The 12620-nt window shown below is 48.8% G+C and overlaps 1 protein-coding gene across 1 annotated transcript in view; it reads left to right on the top strand.

Moving 5' to 3' along the window:
* The first annotated feature begins 3412 nt into the window (after positions 1-3412).
* Positions 3413-12620, top strand: part of slc8a4b (solute carrier family 8 member 4b) — a 44704-nt gene continuing 35496 nt past the window's right edge. The window contains exons 1-4 of the mRNA XM_042069380.1: positions 3413-4177; positions 5833-6165; positions 7478-7741; positions 9184-9671. Of these exons, the coding sequence (XP_041925314.1) occupies positions 3695-4177; positions 5833-6165; positions 7478-7741; positions 9184-9671 (1568 nt within the window). The 5' untranslated portion in view covers positions 3413-3694. The remainder of the gene's footprint in view (positions 4178-5832; positions 6166-7477; positions 7742-9183; positions 9672-12620) is intronic.

The following is a 12620-nucleotide window of genomic DNA, read 5'->3' as shown; positions in this document are numbered from 1 at the left end:
ATCTGCCTAATTAGTCCTCTGTTCACATCCACACACTCCAAATTGCTGTAATCCTCCAACCACATCTCCTGCTTCCTCACTCACTCTCTTTTCTTATCTACCCCCCCTCTCTCTGTCCCTCTCTCTCCCTCTCTATCCCTCCCTCTCTCCCTCTCCATCTCTCTCTCTCTGTCTATCCGTCTCTCTCTCTCTATCCGTCTCTCTCCATCCCTCTCTCCATCCCTCTCTCTCTCTCTCTCTCTCTCTGACACTGGGCCTGCTCCAGCAGGCTTCAGGCCACTCCGCGTTTCCTGGGTGACCAGATCTGGGGCAGAGAGGAGTGGATCCATCTCTTTCTGGACGCTCTCGTCTTCTTTCTTTCCATCTGCTTGGCTCCTTGGCGATTTCTCTCTCTCTCTGTTGCTCACCCTCTTTCTCTCTTTTCTCTCTCTCTCTCTCTCTCTCTCATGACCAAACCTGTTTATGACAAATGGCAGAAAGCCGACCCTTCGGATGACTCAGTATCATCACTGACTTCAAATGCAAATTCTGTTGTCGTGTACATGTTTTTACTGCACATTTTCATTTAGTGTTTACAATCAACAATCTCATTATAAAAAACAAACACGCTGCTGTATAGAGCATAAAGCAAAGTCCCTTTCTTTCTCCTTTCTCTCTCTCTCTCTCTCTATCACTCTCTCTCTCTCGCCCCTCTGCCATATCTCAGTGTAGTGGTCGTCTCTCCCCTGGTCCTTTAGTGTGGCCTCGGAGTAGCCCGGTGATCAGTACCTTCCTCCCCCTGCAGCATCCACTGCATCCCCCTGCATCCCCTGCTGCCGCGGCAACGGCCTCCGAAAAGCGTGGAGCAGCGGAGCAGCACAGCACGCCGGGGCCGTTAGTGGGGGAATGGAATGTGTAGGGGTTGAACTGATGGCGGATCAGTCACGCCGGGGCCGCTCCACACTTCCCAGAGTGGAGGAGGAGAGGACCAGGAGGAAGGGAATCAAGGAGGGGGGGGGGGGGGGGGAGGAAAGAGGGAAAGAGGGTTTGGAAAGGAAGGAGAGGAAGGATGGAGAGAGGGGGAAAGATGAGAGGAAAATAGAGAGAAAGTGTGAGAGTGTGAAGGAGGAGAAGGGGAAGGGGGTGGAGATGGGGAGAGAAGGGAGGGAATGAGGGGAGAGAAGAGAGAGATGGAGTGAGACGGAGAGAGGGAGTGAGGGAGAGAGCGGGAGAGAGAGAGAGGACTGATGGAGTGTCCATGATTTGAGGGAACTGTTGGAGCGTCACGGCATGGAGCTAATCAAATGTCACATAACCATGAGATGTTCTTAAGCCATGAGCTCTCGTGCACACACACACACACACACACACACAACGCTACACAAATTTCTCCCCATGTTTCTGAGTGCACTCTCACCCTGCCTCTGTGCGAGTATAGTGGGGTAAGACTAAGTACTTATTAAACTGATCCCCTTAGCCTTGGTGTGTGGCTGTAGTGGCTTTGTTAGCGCCAAGCTGTGCTCTGCACAACGCGATCATCTTTGCAGAAGAGACACAGACACACACACACGCACACACACACACACACACACACATACACACACACACACACACACACAGTCACATATTCAGGCGAGAATTCTGATAGCTGATTAACTACGTACTGTATGAATTTAATGACTTCAGCTGAGTCTGATGTCATCAAAAGCCATCATACTCAAACTACTTAGTGGCACCGTGTGTGTGTGTGTGTGTGTGTGTGTGTGTGTGTGTTTGCTTCGGAGGAGACTGTGGGTTACGTTCAAAATTCAATTTTCATTTAGGCAGCCCTAAGATGAGACAAAGTAAAAATCAATACAAGTGTGAACAAAGGGCAGATGATATTCGGTAATGCATGTGAGTTTGTGTGTGTGTGTGTGTGTGTGTGTGTGTATGTATGTGCGTCACACTTGTGAAATGTCATGTCATGAATGGCCAGGGTGTGTATGGACTGTCAGAGTCACTCACATCAGTGGCATCCGGTCCTGAAGAAATGAATAGAGCTTGAGGAAAATCACCGTAGACACACACACACACACACACACACACACACACACACACACACAGACACACACACACACACACACACACACACACACACACACACACAGTGAGAGAGAGAAAGGGAGGGAGAGAGAGAGACACACATACAAAGGCCAATAGTTTATTTTGTGTAACAGCATCTGGTGTTCAACTTGTATGAAAGTGTCCCTGGGACATATGCCACAGATTTCAGGATAAAAGCTTGCACGAACACACAAATAGGCTACACAAACACACACATACACACACACACACACACACACACACACACACACACAAACACACACATGAACACACATGAACACACACACACACATAATCCCGTTCAAGCACTGCATGGCAACACTTGGCGACACTGCTTGGAATTTTCCAGAAAGAAGAGGGTGTTGTAGAGAAGACGCTGCTTGGATGAGAAGACTGGCGTGAGCAGTCATAAAAGAGATGATGAACAGCAGGGTGGAAGGAAAAAGAGGGAGAGAGAGTCCCTGAGCAGAGAGAGAGAGAGAAAGAGAAAGGGAATAGTGGAGAGATAGAGTGACACACAGGGGAATGGAGAGAGATGTTGACGTGTTTTTGTTGTGGAACGATGAAGGGATTGAGAGACGCATATGACAGGAGGTTGGCAGGTAGACGAAAGCATGATGGATGATTCAGGACACAGACATGTCTCATGATGGAGAGAGAGAGAGAGAAAGCGAAAGAAAGAGAGAGAGAGTGAGAGGAACAGAGGGAAAGAGAGAGAGAGAAAGAGAGAATGAGAGAGCGAGAGAGAGAGAGAATGAGAAAGCGAGAGAGAATGAGAGAAAGAGAGAGAGAGGAGAGAGAAAGAAAGAAAGAGAAAGAGAGAGAGAGGAGAGAATGAGAAAGCGGAAGAGAGAGAGAGAGATAAATTTGAAAAGACAGCCACAAGATCACCAGGCAAGCCAGGCAGAGCAGATCAGACTAGATGCCCCCCCCCAACTGCTCCCACTGAGCTTAGAGCCCATAAGCTGAAATGAGCTACTCTTACGTGGCAGAAAAAGAGTGCTTTGGTCTTCCTCTCTCCATGACACTTTTGGACTCGCACTCTCTCACTCCTTTTGGTCACCATGTCACTTCTTTTCCTCGGATCTAGGAGGATCTACCACTGCCAGGAGAGACACTATCTCCATCTGCCTTCTTTTAAAGAAAAGTTGGAACAAGTATTTCAAGTGAAAGCATGTTACTTTACCTCTACCTAATGTCTGACTCTCTTTCTTTTTCTTTTTCCTCTCCCTCTCTCTCTCTCTCCCTCTCTCTCTCTATCTCCCAGGTGCTCCACTGAGGCTCCCTGACTGACACATCAAGCGAGAGACATCCCCCCCCCCCCTGCCCCCAAGGCAAACCATGTCATCAGCGCACCTCCTCCCCCTCCCCCCTCCTCTCCCTCCTCCTCTCCTCGCTCGTCCTCCTCCTCCTCCTCTCCTCGCTCCCCCCCTCCCTGGCCTCCCCCTCCCCGGAGGCGCTCGGCGGCGGCGGGAACCAGACCAACGGCAGCTGCTCGCAGAGTGACCCGTGCGAGCCGGGCGTCCTGCTCCCCGTCTGGAACCCGCTCAACCCCTCGGTCGGCGACAAGGTGGCGCGCTCCATCGTCTACTTCGTGGCGCTGGTCTACATGTTCCTGGGCATGTCCATCATCGCCGACCGCTTCATGTCGTCCATCGAGGTCATCACGTCGCAGGAGAAGGAGATCACCATCAAGAGGCCCAACGGCGAGACCACCACCGCCACCGTGCGCATCTGGAACGAGACGGTCTCCAACCTGACCCTCATGGCCCTGGGCTCGTCCGCCCCGGAGATCCTGCTGTCAGTCATCGAGGTGTGCGGCCACGGCTTCGAGTCCGGCGCCCTGGGGCCGTCCACCATCGTGGGCAGCGCGGCGTTCAACATGTTCGTCATCATCGGCCTGTGTGTCTACGTGGTGCCCGACGGCGAGACCAGGAAGGTCAAGCACCTGCGCGTGTTCTTCGTGACCGCCGCCTGGAGCATCTTCGCCTACATCTGGCTCTACCTGATCCTGTGCGTGCTGTCGCCCGGCGAGGTGGAGGTGTGGGAGGCCGTGCTCACCTTCATGTTCTTCCCACTCTGCGTGGTGCAGGTGAGCGATGGCCGTCCAGTCCATTGTTGTCATCTCTTCTATAACAGTGGCGCGGTGGTGGGCTAACACGATGAGAGATTGGCCCTTGTCATCATAATAATTGATGCTTTGGATAAAAAGCCAAACCAACTAGATGTACCGCAGAGCGGTACAAAATATGACTGCCGCCCAGTCCAGCACATTTTTTCCATAAAAATAAATCACGCTGAAAGGCCTATACTGTATGATTCTAACTGTCTCACTAAATTGCATTATCCACACTCAATTCTCACTGGTATCTGCTAGACAACAAGTACCAAAACATGATTAGTTCATAGATTTCACATGTAAAATTCATTTTATACAACCCCACCCCCATCTTGCCTGTTCATAATTCTGAGAAATTCTTGAATTGTGTGCATGTGTGCGTGTACACGTTTATGTTTATGTGTGTGTGTGTGTGTGTGTGTGTGTGTGCGTGTGTGTGTGTGTGTGCGCGTGCTTGCTTGTGTGTTTGCCTGCGTATGTGTGTTTGTGCATGTGCATGCATGCGTACATATGTCTACTGTGTGAGTATGTGTCATACGTATGATTACTGTGAATGTATGTGTGTGCGTGTGTATCTGTTTATGCACATGTGTGCACATGGAATGGGTTAACATGACCCCTGGAGGCAAACATACGGAATAAATTGGTCCTCCTAAACCTTACGGTTCTCGAGATATTCACAGAAAACTGTGTCTGCCCTACCCTCCTTTCGGGGGGTGCAGTCCAGCGGGGGGGCTACAGATCAAAACGAAAAACGATGGTTCTATGCTATCCATGTGGGGTTACATGCCCACCAAGTTTCGTCTACCCCGGTCTTTCAGTGTCCCGGGAATCCTTGACGGAAATTTGGACATGCGAAAAAAAAATCTGACTAAACCTATATGACCGCTGCTTCGCTGCGCGGCGGTCATAATAAGTTGGCTAATAACAGACTGCCTGTCTTTTCAATTTTGTTTTAGTTGCATTTCAGCAGCTCACAGAGGTGTGAAATATGATCATATGGGTGAAAAGTTGGATTAAATATGATTGCATTTATTATAAAGGCACACACCCTCCAAGGCTCAGACTCTCTCTCTCACCACATGCCCAGTTCTGTCCAGTCTTTCCCACCATCCATCCAATGTTCTACCTTTCCCTTCTTCTCACAGGCCTTGACCTCTGACCTCTGTATTTTTCTATTAAGTTTGATTCCTAATCCTGAATTATTTGTAGTTTCATCTGTCTAATCCCTCCTCCGCAACTGGCCTGGTGGCCATAGGCTATCAGCTGAGTTAGACAGGGATGTTGATATCTTTATAAACTCTAGATAGAAACCACCTTCCAACAACAACAAAAAAACCTGCCTGAATGGAAACTCAGAATGTACTACTTTTATTAAGGCTGTTAAGGAGTTTATGATAGCCCAACTTTCAGTCTAGACACACACTGTCATTTTTCAATTTTCCATTTCAATTTATTAATGTTACATTGTCACACTATTTTACCACTAGTATTTTGTCAGAAATAAGTAGTCACATTGACATTGTAGTCTGTTTAAAGAATATATTTTTTTAAAAAAGTTTAAAAAGCCTGGACATCTCGTATTCACTGTATATGAATATTTGTATGTCTTCCACACACACACACAGGCCTGGATTGCGGACCGTCGCCTCCTCTTCTACAAGTACGTGCGCAAGCGTTACCGTGCCGACAAGAGCCACGGCATCGTGGTGGAGACGGAGGGTGGAGACGACCTGATGATGAAGGAGACCGGCTTCACCAAGATGGACATGCTGGAGCTGGACGGCATGAACTCACACCTGGACGGCATGCTGGCCAGCGGGGGTGAGGACGGCGGCGGCGGCGCCCTGCGCGACCAGGATGACGAGGCCAGGAGGGACATGGCCCGGACGCTCAAGGACCTCAAGCACAGACACCCCGATAAGGACCAGGAGCAGCTCATTGAGATGGCCAACTACCAGGTACAAACCGTGCTGCAGGTGGAGACCACCTACTGTGTGGTCCAGTTATTCATGGGCTTGGCTTATAGAGATGGCCAGATACCAGGTACACACCACTAGGGCTGAGGTTTCGCCACTGATTTCCCGCTTTGATTCATTTCTGATGTATACGGTCCACAATCGATTAGATTTCCAATTCAATTGGATTTGATTTGATTTAGTTCTGTTATATTCCGTATATTTCAGTTAGAATATATGAAATGGATTCTCAAAGAACTAATGCTGTGTATTGTACAGGGAAATCTTATTCGTTATCTTCTTATCTTATAATAATTTATGAATTTAATAAATCCCAAAGCAGTTACTTTAATGTACTTCTCACTCGTACCACCACGAAAAAGGCATAGGACTACCGTGCATTAAAACATTGATCTCAGGATTCCATTAATCAGGGTTAAAGAGATTCAAATGAAGAACGATTAGATTGATTTTCAAATTTTTCTAAGCCCGCCCTCACCGCAGTGCACTAATCTACATTCCCAACAGATAACAGATTACACAACTCAACAGATAACATAACAGATAGGGATAGCCAATGCCAGGCCCACACAGACCAGAGACAGAGACATACATAGACATGGCTACCTCTGTCAGGTACTGTGATTCATATGCTCATTATATTTCCTTAAGCGGTCATAGACAGATAAGAGTGGTTCAGCAACATGGCCAACTACCAACCACTCAGCGCTGCATTTAGATACAGTATGGACACTAATCGAGGTGGCGGCCTATAGAGCTGGCCGACTGCTGTGGTACTGGGATGCATATGGTCATTATATGTGCTTACGTCATTACATTCACATGATCTTTGTATACACTTAAGCATGCACCTACAAATAAGACCATCTTACAGAGAGATGGCTCACAGACCTGTAGTCTTATAATGCATAGTTTGACATACACATACTGACACATACAGTCAGCTCAGAGAGGTTACTCGCATCTCTGGACTCATATGGACATTGCTCACTCAGGTATGCAAATATTAAATACCTCAGGTTGAGAAAGATTATGCTAGTTATGTATGTAGATTATGTAGATTATATTCATTTATAGAATTATAAATTTAGAGATTTATAGAATGGATTGGATGGATTATTTAGATATCCTTATGTTAAGCATCCCTCTCCATATCCACTTTACGTGATAAGGAATATGATTAGAGTGGATGTGGATGTATAGACTTTGATTAGAGTGGATGTGGATGTATAGAACATGGATATATGTATTACGTAATAAGTATGTTTAATCTATTGTGTAATCTCCCTCTCAGGTTCTGGTGCAGCAGCAGAAGAGCCGGGCATTCTACCGCATCCAGGCCACGCGCATGATGATCGGCGCGGGCAACATCCTGAAGAAGCACGCGGCCGACCAGGCCCGCAAGGTGGTCAGCAGCAACGAGCAGCAGGAGCAGGAGGACGACCCCTACACCACGCGCCTGGACTTCCAGCCCGCCAACCACCAGTGCTTCGAGAACTGCGGCTCGCTCAAGCTCACCGTGGCGCGGCACGGAGGAGACCCCAGCTGCACCGTCAAGGTACGGGAAAGGAGGGGGGGGAAGGAGTGGGGGAGGGGTATTAGATGAACAGAGAAGACAGGACAGAGGAGTGGAGAGAGAGAGAGAAGAGTGAAGGTGCTAGGCAGGAGGGAGATGGGAAGGAGTGAGGGAGGAGAGAGGGGAGAGGGGGCAGTAGAACTAGAGAGGGGGTAGGATGAGGGAGGAGAGAGGGAAGAGGGGGGCAGTAGAAGGACTGGACTGAAAGCAGAAAGGAGAGAAACTAGGGTACTAGGGGAGTGGGAGATGAGAATTAAAGGAGGAAACAGAGGGAAGTGGAGATGTGGAGGAGGGGAAAGAGGGGGATATTGGAGGAGAGGAGGAGTGCAGAGAGAAGGAGAGGGAAGACTGGAGAGGATTGGAAAGACAAATAAGGACAGAAATAATGGCTGCAGGATGAAGAGTGAAGGAGTCGGGAGGGGAGGGGAGGGGACAGAGGAAGTGATGAGAGAGAGAGAGGGGTCAGATCAGGTCAGTCATGGAGGGAGCACAGCATGGACAGTGGAGGGATGAGGACGAGGAGGGGAGGAGGACAGACAGCTGAAGCCAAATTTAGCCATGAGACTGGGCTCACAGTGCAGGTGCAGGGTGTGGGGGAGAGGGAGGGAGGAGAGGAGAGGAGAGGAGAGGAGAGGAGAAGGGTACGACTGGGGTGTGTGGGGGTGTGTGTGTGTGTGGGGGGGGGGGGGGGCAGACAGGGTTAGTGCCCCAGTGTCAACAAGCTTAGCCCCGTATGTGTCCTTTCTAAATAAGGATGGGGAGAGGAGAGGTGGAGGAGATGGAGAGATGTGTGTGGGGAGAGGAGAGGTGGAGGAGATGGAGAGGTGTGTGTGGGGAGAGGAGAGGTGGAGGAGATGGAGAGGTGTGTGTGGGGAGAGACAGGAAGGGAGAGGAGAGGTGGAGGAGATGGAGAGGTGTGTGTGGGGAGAGACAGGAAGGGAGAGGAGAGCAGACAGAATTAGACAACAATCAAAATATATTAAACAGCAACATTTCTGCTACTCTGTGTTTGCACCTGTAGCCGAATTTCACTGAGTTGTTGTTTTATTTTTATACTCATATAGTAAATATAGTAAATAATAGTAAATAATTACTCTTCCTAATGTCAGTTCAACATGAAATATTTGTCTCTTGTCCTTGAAATATACGGCATTTACACTTTTTTTCAATCAGTGTCTCCTTCAGTTTAATACATTATCATGCTGGCATCAGCCCTTGCCTGCAGAGTCTTCTCTTTTACCATAAAAATATGTGTTTTGATTGATGAGCCTGAGGGTTGTGTTCAGTGTGTGTTGCGATAGTAAGCCGCACCCAAAGCCTCATCCCTGTAGTTTTGTGCATATGTTATTTCTGCTTAGCTCTTGCAAGTCTTCAGTGAAAACATCTGGCCGGTTGCCTTGTTTTCTCCCCTTTCACCCTCTCAGGTCGACTACCGCACCGAGGACGGCACTGCCAACGCCGGCTCGGACTACGAGTTCGCCGAGGGCACGCTCCTCTTCAAGCCGGGCGAGATGCTCAAGGAGGTGACGGTGGGCATCATCGACGACGACATCTTCGAGGAGGACGAGTACTTCTACGTGCGGCTGAGCGACCCGCGCATCGTGGGCTGGGCCGACGGGCACCCTCCTGCGCCCGAGGTGCCCGGCGCGCCCACCTACCAGGCGGCACTGGGCGAGGCGCACACGGCCACCGTCACCATCTACGACGACGACCACGCCGGCATCTTCACCTTCGAGTGCGAGTCGGAGCGCGTCAGCGAGAGCGTGGGCACCATGCAGGTGAAGGTGTTGCGCACGTCGGGCGCCCGCGGCCTGGTGGCCGTCCCGTACCGCACGCTGGACGGCACCGCCAAGGGCGGCGATGACTACGAGGAGGCAGTCGGCAAGCTGGAGTTCCAGAACGACGAGACTTTGTGAGTAAGATACCGGTGGAGGTTGTGGTGTTGAGGTGGGGGCCGTGGTTGGGCTGAGAGGTGGGGTTGGGGTGGGAGTTGGTGTCGAGGTGGGGGCTGTGGTTGGGCTGAGAGGTGGGGTTGGGGTGGGAGTTGGTGTTGAGGTGGGGGTCTTGGTTGGGGTGGGAGTTGGGGTTGGGGTGGGAGTTGGTGTTGAGGTGGGGGCCGTGGTTAGGCTGGGAGGTGGGGTTGGGCTAAGAGTTGGTGTTGAGGTGGGGGTCTTGGGTGGGGTTGGTAGTGTCACTGTTTGTGGTGCTTTACATCTTGATATACACATACTGTATAACCTCATCCTGATATACACATATACCATTCTCAGCACTCAGTGATGTGTCTGGCTAAAGCCCGTTGCTGTGGGAGTAGAACTGAGCATACAAATGAAAACAAACATGGTTTGTGTTGCTTCAGTTCTGACTTGCATACATTACGCAAGTGCAACCATGTCCAGTTTCTAGCGACTTATTCTTGCTACAGTGGGGAGATTGTATAGAATAGCACAGAAACATATAGAAATGACCACACCCATTTCAGCTCTGTCTGTGGTCCATAGAACAGGAGCCATGGTTTTCATCTAGGATCTATATGTTTACGCAATATGTAAGACTTCTCTTTTGGTGAGCTTATTCTTTTGTAGACAATGTTTTATCCACATTCAACACAGCCAGGGCAACATGCTGGTGTGACAGTAACTCTGTGGAATTGGCTCGTATGGTGTGTAGTGGATGTTTGCTGGCTGGATATCGTACTGTATCTCTCCTCTCTGTCTGTCTGTCTGTCTGTCTGTCTGTCTGTCAGCAGGGTGCAGGTAGAGGTGATTTCACAACTTTCTCTTCTCTCATCTCCCCTGTTCATTTCTTGTTCTTCTCTTTCTTCTCTGACTACAGCTAGGGGCGTCTCTTTCATGTTACCTTTCTTAATCTGTGAATAGTCTTCTTGTTTGCCTGACGGTTTGTTTACCTTGTACAAGGTCATCTGTGTGAAAAGGGAGAGGTGCTGGGGGTTTGAGTTTAGAGTCAACATTACGGGTAGTCTTGTAGCCCTGTGCTTTTATCCAACGCGGCTGAAAGAGCTCCCTTTCAGGCTTCCTGATAGGATGGGCTCACTTATGTCTGGTGGGGAATGTTTGTGGAGCGAAGGGTGTTTGATGTTTGTGTCTGCCATAGTTGCTGTTTGTAATGTTGTTTTTCTCACCACAGGTTAGCCTTTTCTTGTCTGTTCTGTTGAACTTTTTTGCTTTGATGGGTTGGCTGTGTTGTTTTGCTTTGCGTGTGTGTGTGTGTGTGTGTGTGTGTTTGTGTATGGGGATTGTATTTCTGTCAAATCCTTTTGAGCCAGTCAGTCCGCTCAAGATGATGAATCATTCTGTGTGTGTGTGTGTGTGTGTGTGTGTGTGTGTGTGTGTGTGTGTGTGTCTGTGTGTCTGTGTGTGTGTGTGTGTGTGCTTGTAGGTTTGTGTGTGTGTGACTATGTGTTTGTGCCTAAGCTGGAAGTATCAAGGTAGACAGCAGGTTATGGTCAAAGTGGTTCTTCTGAGCATTTTGTATTGTGTTATCGTAAAATAGATTGTTTGTGAAGTGGCACACATGGCATACGTCTGTTTGTATGTAATAACCCTAGTCAGAGCAAATTGTACGAAATTACACTGGGAATAAGTGAAATGAAAAGAAAAGACATAAGAGAAGCGGAGGAGTGGAGGAGATGGAGAGATAGAAAGAGGGAGAGATGGAGAGATAGAAAGGGAGAGAGATAGAAAGTCTTTTGTATTCCCCCTGTGAAAGAGTTAGTTTGGGTTTGGTGATCGATTTGCCAATATGCCCATGGAGCACGGAGACAGTAACCAGGCTAGCACTATTTAAATAGCATTTATCTGGCCAATCAATGCTCATGTGAAGTGCACACACACACACACACACACACACACACACACGTGCAAATGAACAAACATGCAATAGATACTCACAAAACCATGCACATACACACATGAATTCACACACACACACACACACACACACAAACACACACACAAATTAACAGACAGTAGATACTCACACAACCATGCACATACACACATGAATTCACACACACACACACACACACACACACACACACACACACACACACAGAAAGAAAGGAAGCCTTAGTATGGAAATGTGTTGGCCTGGGCAGTGATGCTGAACTGACACTTGACTTTTTCAGTACTGGGGAGAGAGAAGGAGGAGAAACACTGAGGCAGCTGACAGGGGAAGTTTGGGGCTCACATGATACACCAGAGAATAGCATGCATGTGTGTGTGTGTGTGTGTGTGTGCATCTGCATATTTTTTATGCGTATTTTTTCACTGTGTGTGAGGGAGTGTGTGTGTGTGTGAGAGAGAGTGTGTGTGAGAGAGAGAGAGTGTGTGTGTGTGTGTGTGTGTGTGTGTGTGTGTGTGTGTGTGTGTGTGTGTGTGTGTGTGTGTGTGTGTGTGTGTGTGTGTGCGCACAGTCAGTGTTAGCTCCTGCCCTTCATGCTCCTGACAAATAGAGACCTGGCTTTGGATCTAATTCCCTAATTTTCAAGGCGATTTGTCCCTGCACACATCACAAGGCATTGACCCACCCACACATACACACTGACACACACTCTCACACGCTCTCACACGCTCTCACACACAGTGTAATGTTAGCTCCTGTGCCTCTTTCACTTTCAATCATTCTTTTGATCTGTCTTTCTCCCTGAACTTTTCTATTACACCAAAACACACACACGGAGACACACACACACACACACACATAGACCCACACACACACACTGCATTCCCTCTCGCACCACAGAGTTTCACTCCACTCTTTGTACTTCTGTGCTCTGCTGGCATCCCCCCTCTCTTTTTTCCTCCCTCTCTGTCTCTCCCGATCTCCCTATCTCTCTCTC

The sequence above is a fragment of the Alosa sapidissima genome, chromosome 18, assembly GCF_018492685.1.
Source record: "Alosa sapidissima isolate fAloSap1 chromosome 18, fAloSap1.pri, whole genome shotgun sequence".
Taxonomy (NCBI): Eukaryota; Metazoa; Chordata; class Actinopteri; order Clupeiformes; family Clupeidae; genus Alosa; species Alosa sapidissima.
This window is presented reverse-complemented; position numbering and strand designations above follow the sequence as displayed.